The sequence below is a fragment of the Musca domestica genome, unplaced genomic scaffold (assembly GCF_030504385.1).
Source record: "Musca domestica strain aabys unplaced genomic scaffold, Musca_domestica.polishedcontigs.V.1.1 3, whole genome shotgun sequence".
Lineage (NCBI taxonomy): Eukaryota > Metazoa > Arthropoda > Insecta > Diptera > Muscidae > Musca > Musca domestica.
This window is the reverse complement of record NW_026712299.1, coordinates 1,542,316-1,568,289: the sequence shown is the minus strand read 5'-3', so window position 1 is coordinate 1,568,289 and position 25,974 is coordinate 1,542,316. Positions and strand designations below refer to the sequence as shown.

Below are 25,974 nucleotides of genomic sequence, written 5' to 3'. Positions count from 1 at the left end.
TGAAATAGAATTCAAATTCTTGGAAAGATGCAAAATACTGTAAAAGATGCTATTTGCCAAGGATTCTCATAAAGCCATTGCAAGCACTTGTGAACATTTACAGCTTAAGAAAAGAGGAGAATATAAGGAGGAGAAGAAGAAAAAAGCCAGGGACAAAAATAAATGCATTAGCATTAACTAAAGACGACTGACTATATCTATCTATCTACAGGATGCACAAAGTGTTGTTAGGTAAATCAACAACATTCTCTCATTTAAAAATAAAATTCTTGGGAGCAACCTACAACAACAGCAGCTGCAGTAGTTCTCAGTAGCAATGAATTGACATTTCTTTCTTTTATTTTTGGAATGTTATTTTTTGCAATTTCTGTACTTAATATGTTTGTTTCTTGTTTTTTTTTTAGATATTTTCCGTCGTTTCAGCGCTCGCTTCTGGCCCCATTCCTTGTTGGGACGTGGTGATGGCGACAGCGATGAGAATTCCGGCTCTGATACCTTTGGCATTTCGACCAATTTCGATCCCAAGAAGGGTAACACCACATCAACAGTAAAGGTTTGTAATGGGTTCGGAGGTTTGTATCTGTGGTATGACATTAGCATAGGCATTGAAAATACATAGGTCACAGGTCCGTTATGGCTAGAAAACATGGCCATTTTGAAATTCCATTACATATCGAAATCAGGCTAAAAATGGTATTATATTTTATTTGATATCATATATAGAGGGACACTCTTGGTCCGAAGGGGTCAGATAAGGCTTGGTTTTTGGAAATTCGTACTAGTTTGGTACGAAAAATACAAAAAGATACTAAATATGGTACCCTTCGTATAGCAGTATTGCTACAACTCTCAAATTTGTAATGAGGGTCACTGATGTATGATAAATACACATGTAGATGTAAACGGTACTAAATTTTGTACTATTTCTATTTGGGTGAACCAATAGAGCTGGTATCCTGAAAATTGGAAATAAGATTACTGTCGGGGTGCAAGATTGCGATATATAGGTAGTTTTGGACATTTGTGCTTATATGTACTAAATAAAGTACAATGTGTATATGAGTGACAACCAATAGGGTTGGATCCCTAAAATTTGAAATTGGGATTACTGTAGTTGGGAAGGATTGGGTACTAAAAGTGAGTACTAAATATTCTAAAATGTTGCTAAACTTCTTATATGGTACTACATTGTATTATGCATTATAATTGTACACATTGTACGAACTGTACTAAATGGCACTAAATTTGGAACTGTTTGGTTTAGGGTGAACGGATGAAGTTGAAATTTTAAAATTTTGTATTGAGGTCCCTGTTGGTGGTAGGATTGGGATATAGACGTGGTTTCGGAAATGTGTACTACAAGTAAACGAAAAGTACAAAATAGTTGTATATTGGTACAATTTGGTATTGGGTGAAAAGATGTTGCTTGAAATCTGAAATTTCGTAATAGGTGCATGTGTAATCTAAATATATGGAAGTGGTTTCAGAAATGATTACAACAATTGTACGAAAAGTACTAAATGGTACTAAATTTGGTAATGGGTGAAGGGATAAACATAAGATTTTGAAATTTAAAATTGAGGTTGAGCTTTTGGAAATGCGTCCTATATTTGTACGAAAAGTGCTAAGTGGTATAAATGTGGTACTGAGTGAAAGGATAGGGTTAGAATGTTCAAATTTGATATTCAGGTCTCTGTTGGTATTTGGAATTGAGATATGCAGATGATTTTGGAAATACGTGCTATAATTGTACGAAAAGTACTAAATGATACCAAATTTGTTATTAGATGAAGGGATAGGGCTGGAATCCTAAAATTCGATATTATTGAGGTCTCCATAGGTATTTGTGGATAAAATATGGAGGTAGTTATGGAAATGTGTACTATAATTGTTCGAAAATTACTAAGCGGTACTAAATATGAAATTAGGTAAATGGTGGCGCTTGTTTTTTTTTTTTTTTTGGTATTCGGTGAAGGGATAGGACTGGAACCCTCAAATTTGATGTTAAGGTCCCTATTGGTATCTGTGAGATACCAGATATGCAGGTAGCTTGGAAATGCGTACTATAATTGTTTGAAAAGTACTAAGTGGTACTAAGTGGTACAATCTTAAAATTTGATATAAATGTCGCTGATGGTGTCTGTGGTAAAGATATGTAGGTGATTTTAGAAGTGTGTTTTGGAAATGTGTACTTTAATGTACGAAAAGTACTATATAGTACTAAACTTTGTATTTGGTGAAAGAATAAAGCTGAATGTGTACTATAATTGTTTGTAAGAGTAATAAATGGTACTAAATTTGCTATCGGGTGAATGTCTCGGCCTTGAATGCTAAAATTTGATAATGAGGTCTCTGTTGGTATCTCTCCTTGAGATCTGGTGGGAAAATACCAAATTGAACTAATGGGGTATTGGATGAAGGGATAGAGCTGAAACCGTGAAATTTGAGAAAAGGAATGAATTTTGCAAACGAGCATTAACATTTTGCGAAAAGTACTAAATGTTATAAAATTTGGTATTTGGGTGAAGGATTGGAGGTGAAATTCCGAAATTCGATACACCGGTCACTATTTGCTTCTAGGAATAGAGATTTAGTTAGAAAAATTGGATGTGGGCCCATTGTGCAACGTTTCCTCCTAGGTAAACTTAAAAATGAAAGATTTTGAAGACTTTTTGGTGTAAAAGGTACAGATGTTCCTATTATTCTTTCCGAAAAAGAAAAAAAAAACTTGAATAATACAGGGTGAGATGAAAAAACTGCAACCAACTTCAGACTGCTGTCATTTCTAAGCCACTCGTCCGACAGCTGTTAAAATTATTATTTAGCATTTTGGAGAGAATTTCCCAGAAAAAAAAGTATTCGTGATGCAATTCAAGCGTGATAGTGTGATTTCTTTATATTTGGCTGGAAAACCACAAGTGACTATCGTTAGAGTACATCAGCATTTAAATGTGAATAAATATGTTGCCTCTCGTACCATCGCTCGTTGCTGTGATACTGGTAGCGTAGCCCGACGTCAAAGAAGTGGACGGAAGAAAACAGCAACATCAGCAGAAATGGTTCGAAAAGTAAAGAAGTGATTTGATCGAACTTGATCGACCGCGTCGCATTGGCCGAAAAATGGCTCGTGAGCTGAACATATCGCAATATTCCATTCGCCAAATATTGAAAAATGAGCTCGGGATAATTGTAATTCTAAAAAGCGCAAAAACTTACACCGCAACAGAAAGAAAATAGACTTAAAAGAGCCAAAGAGTTGCTTCGCTTGGCCGAAAGTTGTTAACTGCCGAATTTGATTTTCTCCGATGAGAAAACATTCGTGGCTCAGCAGTTTGTAAACACACAAACTGATCGTGTTTATTTGCCAAAGAGATCAGCTGAAAATGTGCACCTTCGGTTGGCCATCAGAACTCAAGCCTCAAGCCGGACATGGTGATGGTGTGGGTCGCCATAACAGCCGATGGTTACTCTCTGCTCGTATTAATCGACAGAATTAGACTAGAATATTGTGTCTGGAGTATTTTGGAAAGCAAGGTTGGCCGTTTAAAGGCCATAATTCGTGCCAAAGGTGACCACTGCGAACAAATCTAAACATATTCTAAAATTTGATGCTATTTCCGACATATATTGTTTTCATTCATTAAAATTTAAAAATAATGTAAAAATTATGGCGTTTGACTTTGTTGCATCTCACCCTGCAATAGGTTAAGATTTTCCTATTATTCTTTCCGAAAAAGGAAAAAAATTTAATAATTTATAATTTTTGAAAAGTTTGAAAATTTAGTACGATATATGTAATTTTCATTGAAATATTTTGTCAAACTAAACAAGTACTAGAAAGGTCTCACACGAACTGTTGGAACAAATCTAAAATTTGATGTGAACTTTTGGCTTCATTAGCGACTGGCACTTGTTAGTTTAGTATAAATATAAACGTGTACTAAAAAATCATTTAAAATTTTTTTTAGAGGAAATCTGGTTTTAGAATTGGTCAAAAAATTTGTTTTTTTTTTACATAACAAAATAATTGTAAATATAAAGGCCAAGTTTTCAGCTCTCATGCCGCAATGTTATACCACAATTATTTTTATTTAGGTCAAATTGGAAACATAATTAATTAATATTATTCCCCATAGGTTATCGATGGCCACAAGGTTGAGGTGAATGAGACCGTCTACGGTGATGAGCATAGTGTCTTCAAGGTGCGTGTTGTCAATGTACGTCCCTTGGAAGATGGCGAAACTGTGGAGGAGACCGTGCGCACGGGAGGAGATGGTGAGGAGGCAACCAAAAACGAAAATCCCGTTACCTCTAGGCCCGAGTCGAATAAACCCACCAGAGAGAGTACCGAAGATGACGAAGAGGATGATGATGATCGTCGTGAGCCCTTGGCCAAGAAAACCAATGACAATGAAATTGAACGCAACATTGATGATCCTGAGGTAAAATATTAAAAAAAGTAATCTTCTAAAAAAATTTTTCTAAAAAAAATTACGAAGTAATGTTTGTACATTAGTAGAGATATGTGTGAGTGTTTTTTTCTTTTTTCTATTAATTATTTGATATTTTTTATTTGGAATGAACATGGAATGAGAGTTATTGGAATGTTTTTATTGTTACGGTAACAATTGAACAATATGTGGTAATGGTTTAAAACTATTTTTTTTGTTTTGAAAATATTTTCTGTAGCTCAATTAAAAAATTATTAGAAAACAAAAATTATAATTATTTTATAGACCAAAAATTTGGAATAAAAAAAAAAACAAATATTTATTTACAAAAAAAAAAGAAAACAAAAAACATCTGCAAATATCCAATGCGATTTTCAATGAATAATTATTATTTGTTTAATAAAAAAATTCCATTTAACTCTAAACTAACAACAACTACTATTACTAATTAACACAATTTTATGATGATTATAAATATATTATTAATGTATATTTGAAACGTATATGTAAATTTTCTCAGTTTTGAAAATAATACCCAAATAAAATGCTATAGAGTTTCAGATACTTTTTTTTTGTTTTGTGTATAAAATTGTAAATTTTTATTTTTGCTGTAATGCTTTAATTAATTGGCTTTATTAATTTTTACCATTTTTTTCCTACTTCCTGTGAATACTTATGTAATATATACTAATATACTACAATGGCAAGGTTACAAACACATTTTTTGGGAATTAAATTTTTAATTGGGAACTTAACTTTATTTCAATTTATTATCATAAATGACAGCAAGAGCCTCCCAAAATATTGGCAGCCTTGCTAATTTAATAAAAATAGTTTTTTTTTTTAATATTTTTCTCTTTTCTCTCTTTCTTGACTAACCAATATTTATATAATGTATTCTACTCATTTATATTTGTCTTTATCTCAATATCTACCATAAATTGTAAATTGTTTTATATCTTCCAATAAAATAATAAAACAAATGCTGCAAAAAATAAACTTTTTTTCGGAAATGTTTTCTTTCAATATTTTTGGTTTTGTTTTTTTTTTTCTTTTGTAAATATATTCTAAATAATAAAAATAAATGAAAATTGTATATATGTATATTCTCTATGAGTTTTTTTTTCTATGTCTTTCTTTGTCTTTCAATACTACTGCTTTTGCTGCTGCTGCTGATGTTCTATTATTAACTTAGATTTAAGGATTTATATTTTAAGATACATTACTGATGTGAATGCTTAGCAAATTGTTCTTCCAAATGTAGAACAGATATAGAATTGTGAAAAGTCGAATTTCGAAAATTAAATATAATAGTTTATAGGATATAATTACATTTCCTTGGTCAGTGCAAAATAGCTTCCATACTGTCGAACTGGCAATTACATCAAAACTTTTTATACCCTCCACCATAGCGTGGAGGGTATATTAAGTTTGTCATTCCATTTGTAACACCCCGAAATATACATATTAGACCCCACAAAGTATATATATTCTTGATCAACATAAAATTCTATGTTGATTTATCAATGTCCGTCCGTCTGTGGAAATCACTCTAGCTTCCGAACGAAATGAAGTAGGTTGATAAGATTTCAATCAAATGTGTATTATTTCTGCAGGACTTTTGGTATTGAAAATGGGCCATGTAGGTCCACTTCTTCGTATAGCCCCCATATAACGGTACCTCCCTTTTTTCGGTATTTTGATAATTTTAACGACATTATTTACCGGAACTATTTCAAATTTGGTATTTGAATTTCATAAGGAATACTACAGCCTATGCCAGAAAATTATCCGTGCAGGTCCACGTCTTCGTATAGCCCCCATATAACGGAACCCCCGATATTCGATATTTTGATGATTTTAGCGACATTATTTATCGGAATTATTTCAAGTTTTGTATTTGAAGTTCGTAATAGATACTACAGCCTATGACAGAAAATTGTCTGTGCAGGTCCACGTTTTATAACCCCCATGGTACCTCCCTATATTCGGTTTTTTGGTGATTTAAGCTACATTATAAACAGATTTTTTTCAAGTTTCGCATTTGAATATTGCAATAGCTTGTGACAAAAGTTGCCCATGCAGGTCCACGTCGTCGTATAGACCCTAATATACGGCTAAATTCGGTATTTTTAATTTTAACAGAATTTTTAACGGATTCTATTTTTTTTACTTGTTTAATACGGGTTTATTATTTATACCCTAGAAAGAGGTTATATATCATTTGACACTGTCAATACGTGCCTCACCGAAGTAAGGATTTTAGCCCCTAGGTCTCTTTGGACCAAATCTGCTTCAGGACATTTGGGGTCGGCTGGTGCACACGATAACTCTCGAAGGGAGTATCCGATTTAGTCAAAACTTGGTATATAGTAATATTATTATCAAACTAAGATCGAAATCGGAGATGGGCAATATCGGTCAACTCTTTCTGGTACCTCCCCAACAAAAGGTCGAACTTTTCACAGAATATTTTATTGCACAGAGAAAGAAAGGATAATCCGATTAGGTCAGGTCAGGCTCGAAAATGGGCAATATCGGTCCACACCAACAAGTACACCCCCCTTCTATAAATTGTTATGTAAGAGTCCGATTGTCTTTAAATTACACATTTCACAATATTTTTATTGACCCAAGGTCCGTTAAAATGATGTATTGGTCCATTCCTCCCCTACAAAGGGTCAAAATTTTGAATATGAATGAAGATCTTAAAACGCGAAATAACCATCCGATTCAATTCAGAATATCCCAATATTTCTATCAACACAATATCTGTTATAAAAATGGTAGATATCGGACCATTCCTTCTGGTGCCTCCAACACAGAGGGTCAACATTTTGAATAATTATAACTCTTTTAAAATGTGATTTCAGTAATAAATTGTCTTCAATTCACACACATCACACTATTTTTATTAACCCAAGGTTTGGTGTGTATATGGAATATCAACTCCTTTTTATCAGTATTACATTTTCTAAATATTATCATATAAGGTGAAGGAATTAGTCGATATGGTCGCAGTGTTAATATAATTTTTATTGAAGGCCTATACGAAATGGACAATATTGACCCATTCCTTCGGAACCTACTGCATCGAGGATCAACAATTTGAATCATCATAACAGAAGTCAAAATTAAAATGTAAGGAGGCACCGTTAATTGGGGGCTATACGAAGACCTTGACCTGTGTAGACAATTTTCTGTTATAGGCCCTTTAGGAACTCTACTTTGAAACAATTCCGTTGAAAACTGTGGCTAAAACCATTAAAATACCGAATATCGGGAGGTACCGTTGTGTGGACACTCTACGATATCGTGGACCTATTAGTTAATTCTCTTCCAGGGGGTAAAGTACTCAGAAGAAACTCCTTATGTGGATTTTCTGACAATTCCATTAAAAAAGGAATCTAAAATAATCGAAATACCGAATATAAGGAGGTAGCATTATATGGGGGATATACGATATCGTACACCTTTATAGACAATACTCTTCCAGGGGGTAAAGTACTTAAAAGGAACTCCTTGTGTGGATTTTCAGACAATTCTATTGATAAATTTGGCTACAATTATCAAAATGCCGAATATCAGGGGTACAGTTATATGGGGGAGGTACAGACATGGCTAAATCGTCTTAGAATTTTATGCTGATCAAGAATATATATATATACTTTTTATACCCTACAACACTATGTGTTGGGGGTATTATAAGTTTGATTGGCCCAAAAATTATGTAACACCTCGAAATATTGGTTTCCCACATAGGAAAGTATATATGGATCTTCCTAGCTCGCCGAGCTGAGTCGATCTAGCTATGTATGTCCGTCCGTCCGTCTGTCCGTCTGTCCATGTTAATTTGTAATCACTCTACAGGTCGCAATTATGGCCCGATCTTCACGAAATTTAGAATGGAGGTGGGACTGGGGCCAGAATAGAACCCTATTTCTTTTGGAGATGATCGCCAAATGTTTAGGGGTTGAAATGGACCAAATACTGAAAAAATGTCGGATTTTGCAGTAGCTATACAGGTCGCAATTATAGACCAATCGACGCGGAATTTCACATGTAGCTAGAGTTTAGGGCGGGGAAGAAGCCTACCAAGTTGGGTGGTCATCGGATAATATTTAGCGGGTAAAATAGACCATATCTTTTGTGTTGAAAAAATTCAAAATTTTTCATTAAATCGCGAATATTTTAAATCCCGGCGAAATCACAAAGCCATGACAAGGTTACTTCTGATCTTTACACTGATGTTAACATCCAACAAAACGGATATATAGCAAAATATGTGCGATATATATGTTTATCAAAGAAGATATGCTTGAAAAATCTCTTATATGTCGAGAACGGCTGAACTGATTTCGAAAATTCTCATTAGTTTAGAATGGCCTCTTGGCAGGAAAGAAAAAGCGTCTAAAAAAATCTCATAAAAATATCTCTCTAAAGATGAAAATATTGATTTTGTAAAATTTTCTCATATTTTTTCAATTTTGTCATATTTTTGGCATATTTTCATTTTGAATTAAACATTTGGTAATATTTCTACAGCTAACAAAACTAAGTAGTTAGGATATCAGGATATCATATGCAGATCGCATTTATGGCCCGATCCTTACGAAATTTTGCATGGAGATAAGATGAGGGTCAGAATAGAAGCCTACTCTTTTTGGTGATGATCGCCATATATTTAGGGGTTGAAATGGACCAAAAAACTGCAAAATTGTCGCCCGATCCTCACGCACATTTGAATGGGGGTTACCGGACATTACAAAAGCCAAGCAGTTTTGGATGGCCATCCAAAAATATTCAATGTGTGAAATAGTTTGCCAAATTTTGTAGACAAAATATGAAAATGTCGATTCCAGTGACTTTTTGGAGAATTCACAAATACAGGAAAGACGCACTTCTGACTATTTCCTTAACGCTGATTTCGTTGAAGAATATAGTCAAATGTCTGTTTTCATTTTTTTGGGAAATATCGGTTCCAGATCTAGGAAGACCATTTACGTGCAACATCTACCAATAAATTGGAAATGAGCAAATTAGTTGAAGTTGCTATTATTCGAAAATTAGAGAACGGAACCTAATTGTTTTCTTTTATTATTTGTCACAAAATCTTGTGGAATTCTTTCGAGTATCTCGCCTATATAAACTGTATCGTTTATTATAGTGTTGTAGGGTATTCAACGGTCGGCCCCGCTCGACTGTAGCATTTGCTTACTTGTTTAGGTCTAAAATTATTAATTCGATCAGTTACAAACGGAATGACAATCTTATTATACCGTCCATACTTTGTATGGTGGAGGGTATAAAAATGGTGGTGTAGTATATTTTTAACCAGCACTCATTCCCTAACATTGTTCCTATAACCATCGTTTACCTCTTCCCTCTTGTTTTAGGTAATATTTTTACTAATTTTAAATGCAATGAATTTTTATTTACCTTCATCCACTTTCTCTTGAACATTTTTGAAGGACACTGATAATATATTTGTATGTTTAACTCAAGCATATGAGTGTGCAAAAATAGAAAAGAGTAAATGCAAAAAAAAAAAAAAACACAGTTGGGAAAACTAAATTTTTACTACACCCGCTGACTTACAATTTCGTGCTTATTTCATACACGGCTTGAGAGCACTTTTACGTCATTTGTACGCTACGCAGCGCTTGGTGGGCATTGTGAATGTATTACGAAATTTGTAAATGGGCATTATTAAATGGTTAAACTGGTTCAATAGAATGGTTAAACAAGTTCAATAGAAACAAGTAAAAAAGCTGTAGGTTCGGCCGTGCCGAACTTTGAACACCCTCCACCATTTGGAACGAATTAGAAAATTTTCAAAAAAATAAAATCCATTGAAAATTCTGTTAAATCTTTAAAATACCTAATATCGGAAGGTGCCGATATATGGGGGATATACGATATTGTGGACCTATATAGACAAATCTATGTCTGGGGGTAAAGCACACACAAGAAACTCCTTGTGTGTATTTTCAGATAATTCCATTGGTAAATGGAAAATCCCGAATATCGGGGGTACCGTTATATGGGGGATATACGATATTGTAGACCTATATAGTCAAAAGTGCTCACAAAGAACTCCTTGCGTGGATTTTCAGACAATACCATTGGAAGATATAGCTAAAATCATCAGAATACCGAATATCGGGGGTACCGTTATATGAGGGCTATACGATATCGTTAACCTATATAGAGAACTCTATGTCAGGGGTTAAAGCGCTCACAAAGAACCCCTTGTGTGGAATTACAGACAAGTCCATTGAAAAATGTGGCTAAAATCATGAAAATATCGAATATCGGAGGTATATACGATATCGTAGACCTATATAGACAACTTTCTTTCAGGGAGTAAAGTACTCACAAAGAACTCCTTGTGTGGATTATCAAACAATTCCGTTGAAAAATGTGGTAAAATCATGAAAATACCGAATATCGGGGGTACCGTTGTATGGGGGCTATATGATATCGTGGACCAATATAGCGCATCTTCGAACTTGACCTGCCTGTAATCGTCTTAGAATTTTACGCTGATCAAGAATATATATACTTTGTTGGGTCTAAAATGATTATTTCGATGAGTTACAAACGGAGAGAAAGAGAAAGACATCTTGATGGAATTCTTTAGCTAAGACACATCTTGAATGTCTTCTATAGACATCTAAAGGTCTTCTATAGTTCGTCGACGTACCAACAATCTTCCTTTTTTCTATATATGAACGGCCTTTAATAAGTCCTTTAGACTTTTTGTTGATAGAAGACCTCTTAAAAGATAACTTTTTTAATAGCAGGCCTACCAAAACCATTCCATAGCTGGAAGACTTTATAAATGAATTGATAAAATAACTCTTTTGGGGTTTCTATAGATATGAGACCTTCAATGGGTCCTATGCAGAGTGAGATAAAAAAAACTGCAACAAAGTCAAACGCCATAATTTTTTCATTTTAAAAAAAAATATGTTAAATGGAAGCAACAAATGTCGGAAATAGCATAAAATTTAAGAATAACTTTAGATTTGTTCGAATTGGTCACCTTTGGCACGAATTATGGCCTTCAATTGGCTAATGAAACCGTCACACGCTGCCTGAACGTTTCTCTGGGGTATTTTGGCCCATTCCCGGCGAAGCGCTTGCTTGAGATGATCGACACTATGGTATATTTTAGTGTGAACCGAAAGGAATACTACGATATGTTAAGCTAACGAGCCATGATTCGGCCACTGCGACGCGGGTTTCGATCAAGTCGCTTCTTTACTTTTCGAAACATTTGTGCTGATGTTGCTGTTTTTTTTTCCTCGACTTCCTTGACGTCGGGCTACGCTACCAGTATCAAGGTAACGAGCGATGGTATGAGACACAAAAGATTTATTTACATTTAAATGCTGGAGTGCCCTAACGATAGTCACTTGTTGTTTTCCAGCCAAATATGAAGAAATCACACTATCACGCTTGAATTCCATCACGAATAACTTTTTTTCTGGAATATTCTCACCAAAATGGGTTTGTTTGCTTGTAAACAATATAATGAGCTGTCACTGGAATAATTTTAATAGCTGTCGGACGAGTGGCTTAGAAGTGACAGCAGTCTGAAGTTGGTTGCAGTTTTTTCATCTCACCCGAAATTCACTCCATTTGGGCTCATAGTAGCCATAAATTGCAAAATAAACGTGAAATCAGATTAAGGATGTATACGGGAGATATATTAAAATCTTTGCCGTTTTCTATAAAATTTGGCAAAGGTATTTCGGAGCCTTATAAGATATCTGGCGTCTAATATCATTGTTGTCGTCTAATATCATTGTTGTATATTTCGAGTGTGAGGGACTTAAACACCAAATCGGATGAAACATATATATGGGATCTATAGCTATATCTGAACCGATTTTCTTAGAAATTAATGTACTTGCTGCTAGACTGAATTCGGTCTAATGTGCCAAAATTCAGCTGATTTGGACTAAAATTAGTCGTTTGGTACACAATTAACCCCAAATCGGTTGAGGATACATAAGAAAGCTATATCTAAATTTTTACCGATTCTCAGAAATTTCAATAGGGTTCATCCTTGAGCCAAACAATTATTGTTTAGAAAATTTCATCACAATCGGATGATAAATGCGACCTGCATTTTATTCACAACTCAGAAAGTGATTCTATGAAGAACCTCAAAGGCAACTATGGGTCTATCTCGCTTCCTTCTCCATGTTACAAACAAATGCACAAAGACATAATACCACTATGTGGTGTAGGGTATAAAAATCCATGTTTTTGTTACGATTTGTCCTTGTCCTTATAGTCCTTGAAACAAATCCGCACTTTAATCCTGATACTGCTTGAAATGTTGTTCTTAAAACTCCACCGTAGCCCTGAAAAACAAATTGCATTAGCGCTGATAATTCGTATATACCATGAAACATATATTCATATAAATCAATAGTTATATTCCTAAATTCATTAAAAGTAAACTATAGAAATCTCCGCTGATAAGAGGTACTCCTTTTTTGAAAAGTACCAAAATTCTTGAAATTCCAAGTCATAGTCATAATAGTCCTTAAAAAATCTTCAAAAAAAAAATGCTTATATTTTTGTCAAATAAGATATCATTAAAAGACAAAACCCTTATATTAATTGAAAAAGTCCGAAAAATCAAGAATTATTTTCTAAAAATCCAGTCCTGTAGCCCTGGTAGTAAAGAGACAAAAAATGTAAATCTATAGCCCTGAAAGTCCAAAGAATACCAAAAAGTTGGGAAAAAATAGTACAAATTCATAAATAGCACAAAAATTATAGCGCTGATGGTCCTTGACAAAGTATACCTTAAAATCTAAGCTAATAAAGGGTAAAAATCTAAAATAAAACAAGTCAAGAAAATATCTTTTATTGAAATCTTATATTCTCTTTCTTCAATAGTACATCTCCGAAATTCGTTACATTCCTCCAAAATCACATTGTTGCACATTTTTTTTTCCGAAAAACAAAAAAAAGTATTTCAAATAAGTTCTCTCTGTTTTCAATTAGAGTTTTTTCCTCTCCACTTGCAATCCACGGCGAACACTTGACTAAAATTAGCTACGAGAAGTAAGGTAATGGAAAGGAAAAACGAAATTGTTCACACACACACTAAAAAGCAAACAGCAGCTACAATAAAAACAAAATGGAAATGAAAACTACTTAAAAATGCTTGTGGACGAAGAAGAAAAAAAAAACGAAAACAAAGTGAGCAAAAACTAAACTTTTTGATATTTTAATATTAATGAGTTGTGAGGTGGAGGAGGACGAATGGAAAAGGTTATTTGCTAAGTAGTTGGCAATGGGAGAGGAAAGAAACACTTACCCTTCCACACACACTCAAACACACACATACACATACAGGTGTATACATTCAGTATGTATTTTATGCATTTCACAATTTTTACATTTCATATTAAAATATTCAAAAAATGAAATTCTTGCAAAAAAAAAAAAAAAAAAAACAAAGTCATTTCAAATCAATTTCAACCACAGCAGCATTACTTTTTAAGCACCACAGAGGGGGGTCCTGCAAATTATTACTTGTCAATAATAGAATTTTTAAATGAATAATTAGCATATAATTTAATAATATAAATAAACCTGAAGCCCAAACGAAATCTGACAAAAACAAATAAATGTTATTGATTTTTTTCATGTTGCTTAATTATTTAATTACACGACTTTACATGTTGATGACAGGCTAAAATGATGATTTAAAACTTGTATTTTTGTGACAACATATGCCTAAGGTAATATTCTTATTTTGAATGTATAAATGAACATATGAAGAGTTTATTATACTATACAACATTTTTGTTGAAACTTGAATGGAATTTAAATAAAAATCAGGAATCGAAGCCGCAGGAATTTCTTTCAGTAAAAACATAATGTGAATAAAAATTAATTTGAAGTCAAGTTTTTAGATGATTTATTATTAGAATATAAACAAATTCATTTACTAAATATATCGTTTATACCCTAAATATATCGTTTATTCTTTTCAATCTATTTGAGAAGTTTATCCTATTTATGCAAACTTATTTAGGAGTTCTTCAAAGAAATAGAAAAGTCAATTAGTACATCTTCACTGTCACATAAAAGTGAATTTTGATCCGAACTTTTTGAGTCAAAAAGATTGCTTGTCATTTTTACCATATCGGTTGGAATATTATTGGACAATTAAAAAAAACAGAATGCTGAAAAAGCAAATTCTATTAAAATCTAAAGAAAATGAATAATATTTTGTAAAGATGATTTGAATGTATAAATATTCTCAAATTGTTTAATTACAAATATGGTTACATTCTGACGGTATTATTTTGTATGTATGGAGGGTATATTAAGTTTGTCATTCCGTTTGCAACACCTCGAAGTATACATTTTAGACCCCACAAAGTATATATATTCTTGATCAGCATAAAATTCTTAGCAATATCCTTCTGTCCGTCGGTGAAAATCACTCTATCTGCCGAACGAAATGAAGTAGATTGATAACATTTTACTCAAACGTATATTATATCTGCAGTACTTTTGGTATGGAAAATGGGCCATGTAGGTCCAAGTTGTGGTATAGTTACTATATAACGGTACCTCTCCATATGCGGTATTTTGATGATCACATTTGGTATTTGAACTTCGAAATACTACAGGATACTACAGCCTAAGACAGAAAATTGTTTGCTCAGGTTCACGTCTTCGTATAGCCCCCATATAATGGTACTTCGTATAGACCCTAATATAATGGCTACATTCGGTGATTTTGAGATTTTAACAGAATTTTTAATGGATTTTATTCCTAGGAAGATTGCCAAATTTGTACCAAATGGTGAAGGGTATTCAGAAACTTTAAACAGCTTTTTTACTTGTTTACTTTCTTTTATGTCAAAATATAAACTAATTCGATTGAATATTATTATTGACGAATACATATTCCTGTTTTTACAAAAAAATATTTCGTTGATATGCCATTTATATAATTAAAAAATATATACATTAACAAAGGTCCAATAACAATTCGAGTGAATTTGTTTAAAAATGATTTGAGAGGTTATGGTTATTTATCATATTTAGCCTTGCATTCAGAAACTTTAAACAGATACGCAGAATGAGTGGATCGAAAAATATCATATTCACATCAGATCTCGGGTCAACTGTAAAATTGAGATGATCTTAGTTTAATGAGAATCACTGACTTGTTTTACATATTATAAGGGTTATAAGTACTCAACATGTTGATCCTTTGACTACTTGTAGGGATGGTCCGCTATATCTCATATTCTCACCAAAAATTGTGTATGCACTTGTATTTGGATAAAAAGGGAAATTAAAATAATTGTATGCTTATTTTGTTAATTATAAGCATTATAAGTAATGTAAATCACCAGATTTTGTAATTGCAAAATTTTGAGGTATATTTTGCTCTGTGAAAGTTTAGATTTTTTGTGCGGGAGGTACCAAAAGGAGTGGACCGGTATTGCCATATCCGGACTCAATCTAAGTTTTATAATAAGATCGTCTCCAAAGTTCATGAAATGGATTTGGTACAAAAAGGCCTAGGCTCTTAAGCCATAATTCCTATGAGACACATTTTTAACTGTATCAAACTACATATATAGTTTGTAGACATATGGCAGAGGGTATAAAAATAGTCAGACTGGCTATATTAGGCTTATTGTCAAACATGGACAGATATGCATTTTTTTTCAAAAGGAACTCTTATTCTATGCCTTGCAATTTTCTTCGCCTCATTTTCCTTTTCCCCTCTTCACAGCCACTGGCTGAGACTGTACCTGCTCGTTGTATCGGACTCCGTCATGCCCACATGTTTTTTACCTCTTTCAACAGTGATACAGCAACTAATGAATTTTGCTGGTTCAGTTTTGGGGCCTTAGAGGAAGGTTTCGAGTTTTTCTTTCTGTTGATCTAACCGTATATGTTCGAGTCGTGTAAGAGACATAGATAATCGGGAACCCATATCGGTGCTCCTAGGTTAGTTATAGGTATACGCCAACCTCTACGTTAATGAGAGCCAGTCAAAAAATATATTTTCAGCTAACGAATCCTGTTAGCCTGGGGACAGTAAACTACGTACCATTTAGGCAAGAACCCTGAAGTAGAGCACCTGATCCATCAAGCAAAACGAAAACCACATAATAGTTCCCTACCATAGCGATGTCAATGCGAATAATTCCTGTCTAAGCTTCTTACGAACTGAAGGTTCATTCTGATAAGCTGCAACTCATTATCAATGAGGTTTCGACGCATCACCGCTCAATGATATACATTTTTGTACTTTGCCTCGTTGGATTTGGCCTCCCTGAAAGCATGGGCTTGTCGGTATTTTCCGTCTTTTTAATATTTTAGCGATTAATCAGGTTGACAATCCTTGCATCTTCCATTCAAGTAATCAAGGCATGTATTATCGTAATATTCATATTCGGAACTTTTCCAGAATGTTAGAATGCTATCCTGACTCAGCCTTAGCGGTCCCATATCCGTTATAATTTAGCGTATTACATGCTGTTGTGCGGTACGCTTTCATTTATATTTTCATCTTCCATTTGTCATAGTTTTATGAGGGGACTCAGTGCGACCCTTCCATTCCATGACAAGGATATAGTAGCTAAACCACATATTCGGCGCCCAGGTATCAACGAAGCTCCGTCGGTAACTTACTGCAAATTTGTAACTATGATATGCACATGGTCGCCTAACACCCCAGCCATAGGGGGTCCTCTTTATGTGGGGACCAGCTGAAAGGCTTAGATATATTAGGGGCTCCAAATGATACACGTTTATTGCTGGAAAGGTCATTGAAAAAATATTTTTAAAAAATCAACGTTTATTGCTTGGAAGGTCCTTGAAAAAGATCTTGGAAGGTCCTTGAAGAAATATTTTCAAAAAATCTGCGCTTAAAAAAGTCTTCTTTAGAAATCCACGTTTATTACACGGATGGTTTTGGAAAAAAGTCTTCTTTAAAAAATCCAAGTTTATTGCTTGGATAGTCTTTGAAAAAATCTTTTTAAAAAGTCTGCGTTTATTGCTTTTAAGGTCCTTGAAAAAAATCTTCTTAAAAATCCACGATTATTGCTCAGGAGGTCCTTAAAAGATATATTCTTTAAAAAAAGTGTTCTTTAAAAATCCACATTTATTGCTCAGAAGGTCCTTAAAAATCTTCTTTATAAAAACACGTTTGTTGCTCAGAAGGCCCTTAAAAAATCTTCTTTAAAAGATACACGTTTATTGCTTGGAAGGTCCTTGAAAAAAATCTTCTTTAAAAAATCCACTTTTGTTGCTCAGAAGGCCCTTAAAAAATTCACGTTTTTAGCTCAGAAGGTCCTTGAAAAAAGTCTTCTTTTGAAAAATCCACTTTTATTTCTCAGAAGGTTCTTGAAAAAAAGTCTTCTTTTGAAAAATACTTTTTTAGTTCTCAAAAGATCCTTGAAAAAAGTTTTTTTTTAAAAAAATCCAGGAAGGTCCTTAAAAAGAGGCTTCTTTAAAAAATCTACGTTCATTGGTCAGAAAGTCCTTGAATAGAGTCTTCGTTAAAAATCCCCGTTTATTGCCCTGAAAAGTGGCTTCTTTAAAACATCCACGTTTATTGCTTGGAAGGTCTTACAAAAAAGTCTTTGTTAAAATATATAAGTTTATTGCTCAGAAGGTCCGTGAAAAACTTATTCTTTAAAAAATGCACATTTGTAGATGAAAAGGTCCTTGAAAAAAGTGTTTTTTTTTTTAAATCTACGATTATTGCTCAGAAGATCCTTTCCACTTTTATTGCTTAAAAGATCCTTGAAAAAAGTCTTCTTTTGAAAAATCCAACTTTATTTCTCAAAAGGTACTTGAATAAAGCCTTCTTTTGAAAAATTCACTCCAAATGGTAAAATTCGGCTGAATATGAAAAATTATATTTATTTTGGGTTAATATTACATATATGGAGAGCATTAACCGTAAAATCGGATGAAGGTGTATATCGAAGCTATATAAAAATCTGAAGCAGTCTCGATATGATTTGGCACAGGTATTTTTAAGCTAGAGCTATAACTGAACCGAAAATTGATGTCATTCTTTCCAGACTGTATTCGGTTGGATGTGCCAAAATTCAGATCATTTGGACTGATATTAGCCATTTGATGAACAATAAACCTGATATCGGTCAAAGATGTATATATATGGGGGCTATATATTAATCTGATTCGATCTCGATAAAATTTGACATAGGTATTTGGGGCATGTCAGGGACATAAAGCCCCAAATCGGTTAGAAGATATATATGGGAGCTATAGCTATACCTGAACCGATTTTCATCAAATTTGAAGTACTTGTTTCTAGGATGAATTCATGCATGCAATAAATCGAAGTAACCATTGGTCTATCTCGCTTCATTCTGCATGCAACAAATAAATTCACACAGATATAATACCCTCACCACTTACAGTCACCAAGTTTGGGATAAATTAATTTATTAACCTGTCCTTAACCCAAGACATGACAATATGTATGAAATTCTCATCATGGTGGAATTAATTGAAATTAATCAATAAAGGATTCAATCCTAAAATTTCTATTTTTATTTTGAATTTCGCTCACTTTGTTAACCTGTGTAATCAAATCAATTTCCGCATACCTCTGCTCCCAAAAAAGCCCAACAATAGAAAATCACATAATTTCATTGAAATGCTTTTTTTTTAATTCAGCAGTGGCTTGATTAAACATAACTTTTATTATTAACATTTTTATAACTAGAATATCGACTTTGTATTACCGTTGATGTTATTATTATTATTTAATTCAATTAGCTTTGATGTCCGAGTTTGGCAAAAAAAAAGAGAGAAATCGAATGGACATAAACATAAAAAATAAATTAATTATTGACATTTCGAATCAGATATAAATAAGTTGTTGTTGTTTTTTCGCCAATACAGATGAACTGTAACAACAAATACAGAGAAAAAAAAACAAGACAACAACAACTACAAGGATACAAATGAAATGAAATGCAATAATAACTGAATGTCTGATATTTGAATAAATTAAATATAGTTTTTTGTGTGTGTGTTAATGTTAATATTAACATATAATGAGATGGCATGGCAATGTGGATGGCGAAAGAGCGGTATTTTTAATGGAGTATTGAAATAAGAACTCAAAATGCAAGACAAAGTGGATCACTCGAAATTCCAAATAATTGAAATCAAAAGGATGCCTTTTATGGAACCTAATACCTAATCATTAATATATATTTAGTATTTTGGAAGGGCATTACAAATTACCGAGCAGTGTACTCTATGAGTTCCTCCCTCGATGATACTTCAAAATAAATTTGGGTCGGGAGTAATGGAATTTTCAATATTTCCAACTCAATAATCACAGAGTGGAAGATATCTTTTAATTTTCATAATTTTTCTCAACTTGAATTATAGGGTATTAATTCTGCTAACTATCTGCAAGTGATATATGTAAATATATACTTGTGTATGTTTGTATGAACAAACATACACACCAACTAATATTTAACATGAGCAAAATTAAACATATCATTCTTTGCATCTAATTAAATATTCATTTTTAAAATATTTACATATCCACTGTAGTTGTTGTTGTTGAGCAACTAATAAAAAACCCAATGACTATTTGCTAAAAAATTATGGGAAGTAACCAACAGAAAAAACGGAATAAATTTTCTCGAATTACAGACAATAATCGCTGTCACATTTTTCAAATGATTATTAATTTTTTTAGTAGCTATTTTTAAATACTAGAGATTTAATTCTAAATTATTATATTTATATAAATCTGAATAAGCCATCTACACAATTAAAGGGCAGTGATTACGGGTTATACATATTGATGACGAGCTCGAAGGCGCTATATTTCCATAGATGAGCATAAAGGGAGTTTATACAAGAGCTTAAATTGGACTTACATACAAACTCAAAACGGAGGATATGGATGAAATTAAAGGGTGCCTCTAGGGAAGCCCAAAGGTAGATTATAGAATAATTTCGAGGAAGGCTGCAGGTGAACTTAAAGGGTGTCTATAGGCAAGGCTTAAAAGGGGCCATAAATGAGTTCCAAAAAGATTTATATATGAGGTCAGATGGAGTTCATGTACGAGCTACAAGGGGGTATAGAGACGATATAGGATCAGGTAGTCTCCAAAGGCAAGCTGAAGGGCAGGAAAACGATATAGGAAAGGTGGAGTCTTAATAGATGAGCTGAAGGGTAAGAGCAAAGGGCTAAAGAGCTAGACCGAAAAGTATTTACCAACGATATCATGAGCAAGAATATATCAAGCCTTTATGGAACTGCTGGGGCAGGAGAAAAATTAAAGTAGACTTTGCTGAGAATTTTTCCTAGGGTATGAGTGTACTGCACTTAGCCAGGGATGAGTCTTGGCATCTGATGAATTTGGCTTTAAGGTTGGCTGACGTAGTCTGTTTAAATTTGGCCCTAGTTGGTACCCTCCAAAGCCATAATCGGTATTTACACTCTATAGATGATCAGCAGCGGTGTTTTGCCTATAGGTTTACATAGGCTCTTTTGTCCTTGGGAAAGCTGGTGATGTTCCAAAAGACCTGACGAACGTCTTTCGTCCTCTGGAGACCTGACTAAAGTCTTTTGTGCCAAAAAGAACTGGCGACGATGTGCCATTCCTAGAAGACCAGACAAAGGCCCAGTACACCTAACGAACGACTTCCGTTCTCAGAATACCTGACAAAAGTCTTCTTTCCCTAGAAGACCTAACGAAGCGCATCTCTCCTTAGAAGACCCAAAAAATGTCTTCCGTCACCACAAGACCTGATGAAGGTCATAACGAAAGCCATATCGATGAGGCGATCCTGGGAGTCTACGGTCAGAAAGAATCTACCCATAGACGAACTGATGGGTCAGAGTGTCTCTATTGATAGAGGAGCTGAAGGAAGTCACAAGCTGGAGGCCAAAGAATCTTAAGGCCAAATAATCGATATTGAATATTGCCAAATATTCTATATAGATGATCTGGAGGCGATGTAGTCAATGTGGAAAGAGCTTGATTCGATATGCACGAGATGGAGGCCAGAGCGTCGACAAGCTGGATGCCGTGCTGATGTTGTCGATAGACTAGCTGGAGTCTAAAGGAATATCGCCAAACGGGCTGGAGTCTAAAACAATCTCGCTTGGAGTTTCAGAGAGTCTCGACAGACTAGCTGAAAATCAAGGAGTTTCGGGGGTCGAGCTGAATGGTCAGATAGTCTCAAGAATCGGGCTGGAACCTAAAAAAATCACAACAATCGGGCTGTAGTCTCAAAGAGTTTCGACAGTCGAGTTAGAATCAGGGAAAATCTCTGAAGGTCAATTAGTTTCCAACGATGAAGCGAAGGTCAGGGTATCTCAATATATGAACTGGAGGCCAGGGAGTCTCAAGAGATGAGCTGAACGCCAGGGAGTCTCCATAGACGAACCGAAGGCCAGAGAGTCTCATAGGACGAGCTGAAGGCCAGGAAGTCTCAATAGACGATCTGAAGGTCAGGGAGTCTCAATAGACGAACTGAAAGTCAGGGAGTCTCAATAGACGAACTGAAAGTCAGGGAGTCTCAATAGACGAGCTGAAGGTCAGGGAGTCTCAATAGACGAGCTGAAGGTCATGGAGTCTCAATAGAAGAGCTGAAGGTCAGGGAGTCTCAATAGACGAGCCATAGACGAGCTGGTGACCCATAGACGAGCTGGTGACCCCAGGGGGTCTTCGTAGACGAGCTGTTGACAAAGGGAGTCCCCATAGACGAGCTGGTGACCCAGGGAGTCCCCATAGACCAGCTGGTGACCCAGGGAGTCTCCATAGACCAGCTGGTGACCCAGGGAGTCTCCATAGACGAGCTGGTGACCCAGGGAGTCCCCATAGACGAGCTGGTGACCCAGGGAGTCCCAATAGACGAGCTGGTGACCCAGGGAGTCCCCATAGACGAGCTGGTGACCCAGGGAGTCCCCATAGACGAGTTGGTGACCCAGGGAGTCTCTATAGACGAGCTGGTGACCCAGGGAGTCTCCATAGACGAGCTGGAGACCCAGTGAGTCTTTATAGACGAGCTGGTGAGCCAGGAAGTTTCAAAGGACGACGAGAGCATCAGTGTCTCCCTATAGATATGTGGTGGTCTTCATAGAAAAAGCTGTATGCCAAGAGCAATAGTTTTTTTACAATAACTTATAATTGTTCTTCCTATTTACCCTAGTTTCTCTTCCGTCATGGAAACTCCAAGATGCATTTTCTAGGAGAACATGCATTTCTTGTGTGCAGCTCGAACAAATCAATCAGAATTCTTAGAAATCCTCATCCGACCCAACATCATCATCAGTGCTTCATTGGAATTTCAAACATGACAACAGCGGTCACACGGTAGTGACTTAATTTTGTAAAATCTCAGTGCGGTCAATCATACAAATGAAGTACGAGGGTGTTATATAAATTTTAGAAATTTGTTATGTATAGAAGTTTTTGGAACCGTCCATGGCCCTATGGGCTAGGTAACTGTGTTAATTGAATATAAATAAAAAAAGAATGATAGCAACAAAAGCTTTAAACATCTTTAAAACCTGGCAAGGAGTATCCTTAGACATATCAGTAATATAGCCAACCACATTAAGTATACGTGGAAATTTAAATAAGGCCAATGTTCGGATTACCGTATTCGTATTCTAATTTCATACACACACATATTCATATTAACATTAATTCAAATTCAAAGTTTCAATTTGAATGCACTTAAATTTAAATTTAACGGTCCGCCCAAGTTTCTCGCAATATGACCGCTTTTAATGCAAAACAATGAAAATTTGTTAAAATGTATATATCCTATATTATTACTATTATTAATAATTATTATAAATATTATTTTTTTTAATATAAATATCTCTCTCATTATAATTACATTTATTATTAATTATTTAACGACCTTTCTATACCCACCTCGTCAACAATTAATAATCCATCAAATGATGTTTTTGTTTTGTATTTACTTATTTTGTTCCGTAAATTTTAATATTCAAACGCACATTGAGGAACACCGATCTATTGTCTCGAAGCTGGCGATGATTCATGCATACCAAACAGCGCCATGCGATATATTTAGCTTATTTGACGCTATGCTTGTTAACAGCTAGGCTTGGGTACATGAAAGAGATCACCATAAACAAAATGGATGAATAACACATTGTTGTTGTCTGAGCTTAAAGAGTTTTGTTTTTAAGAGAAACTCGACAGTAATACACAAAGAGCTGAAAGCTCTATTCCAAATGTGAGCTTGAAACATCTCTTAGTTTTTAATAAATATGCCGAAAAGAGATGAAGATTTAACAATGCATTTTCTCTTTTATATTATTCTCTTCTTTTAATTGTTGACTACAACTGCGACAATGAATGAACGTACAATAAAGAGTATGAATCTGAGGTGTTGAAAAGACACCTTTTGAGTTCGCATGTACTTGAGATAATGAATGGAAAAGGTTTTCCCAATTTACCTGACATCATTCATTGTTCAGATATGTATTCTACATTTTATTATTTAGAAATTAAGATGACATCAAAAGGTCATGGAATAACGATATGCAATTGCAAGAACTCAATATAAATAAATATAATTTAAATAGAACTCAACCGCAATTGCGGTCTTAATGCATAAAATATTGAAAATATGCCTACAATAGCAGCACCATTCCTTGAATGTGAAATAATGTGGCAATATTTATTTAAAGTATATCGAAATATATTCTATTTTCTTATCCAATTTTTTTTTTTTTTGGCCAAAACGGTTTTGTTGTTCATTTTGTTTTAAAATAAATTAATATTTGTCCTTAGAGAGTCAGTCTTGGCAGGAGAGTCAGTGTTGATAAGGCTTTGTGTTTGAAAACTCGTTCTTGAACGGAACGAAAATTATGAAAAGATACTAAATATGGTACCCTTTGTATTTGAGGAAATGACCGAGACAAACGGCTGAAGCAAAAATCTTGAAATTTTGAGTGGTCCGAAGGGGTCAGATAAGGCTGGTATATTGGAAATTCGTTCTTGAACGGTACAAAAAGTACTAAAAGGTACTACATATGGTACACTTTGTAGTTTAGGAAGCAGTAGGGCTAGAACTCTAAAATGGAGTGTATAAATTTGGAAAGTCAACCGCCATAATTTTTCTTTCTTTTTAAATGTTATTGAATGAAAGTAACAATTTTCGGATATAATACCGAATTTTAGAATAAGTTTAGATTTGTTCGAATTGGTCACCTTTGGCACTAATTATGGCCTTCAAACGGCCAAAGAAACCGTCAAAAGCTGCCCGAATATTGCTCTGCTGTATTTTGGCCCATTCCCGGCGAAGCGCGTGCTTGAGTTGATCGACACTTTGGTATTTTTTAGTGCCAACCTTGTTTTCCAAAATACTTCAGACACAATAGTCCAACGGATTACTACCCGGAGATCTTGGTGGCCATTGTGCGCTGGAAGTGAAGCGAGGAACCTCATTTTGTAACCATTCTTGGGTGGCGCGTGCTGAGTGCGATGGTGCTGATCCCTATTGGAATGTCCAAGGTCTGCGGCCAAAATGTTTGCGTGCTCAAGGCTTTAATACACCCTCTAGAATATATTTTCGCCATAATATTCGGCATTTATTCTGATGCCATCGGCTGTTGTGGCGGCCCACACCATCACCATGTCCGGTGCTCGAGTTCTGGTGGCCAACTGAAGGTGCACATTTTTAGCTGACCTCTTTGGCAAGGAAACAAACTGCTGGACAACGAATGGTTTCTCATCGGAGGAAACCAAATTCGGCAGTTCACCCCTTTCCGCCAAGCGAAGCAACTCGTTAGATCTTTTGAGTCTATTTTCTTTCTGTTGCGGTGTAAGTTCTTGCTCTTTTAGGAATTTCAATGGCTTTAACCCGAGCTCGTTTTTCAATATTTGCCGAATGAAATATTACGATATGTTCAGCTCACGAGCCATTTTTGGCCACTGCGACGAGTCCTTTCTTTACTTTTTGAACGATTTTTGCTGACGCTGCTGTTTTCTTCCGTCCATTTCCGCTGCCAGTATCACGGTAATGAGAGATGGTACGAGACACAAAAAATCTATTCACATTTAAATGCTGTAACGATAGCCACTTGTAGTTTTCCAGCCAAATATAAATAAATCACACTATCACGCTTGAATTCCATCACGAATAACATTTTTTCTGGAAAATTCTCACCAAAATGCTTTTGTACGCTTGTAAAGAATATAATGAGCTGTCACTGCAAAAATTTTAACAGCTATCGAACGAGTGGCTTAGAAATGGCAGCAGTCTGAAGTTGGTTGAATTTTGGTATTGGGGGAAGTTATAGAGATGAAATTCTTAAGTTTGAAATGGATGTCACTGTTGGCATTTGTGGTTGAGAGGGATTGAGATATACAGGTGGTTTTGGAAATGTGTTCTAAAATTATATGAAAAGTACTATAAAAAAAATTCTAGTACTGAAAAGTACTAAAGAAAAGTATAG

At 34.7% G+C, this 25,974-nt stretch overlaps 1 protein-coding gene across 2 annotated transcripts in view; it reads left to right on the top strand.

Moving 5' to 3' along the window:
* Positions 1-25,974, top strand: part of LOC101894701 (uncharacterized) — a 183,234-nt gene that overhangs the window by 149,824 nt on the left and 7,436 nt on the right. For both annotated transcript variants that reach the window (XM_059124566.1, XM_059124565.1), the window contains exons 4-5: positions 405-553; positions 4,137-4,442. In XM_059124566.1, the coding sequence (XP_058980549.1) occupies positions 405-553; positions 4,137-4,442 (455 nt within the window). The remainder of the gene's footprint in view (positions 1-404; positions 554-4,136; positions 4,443-25,974) is intronic.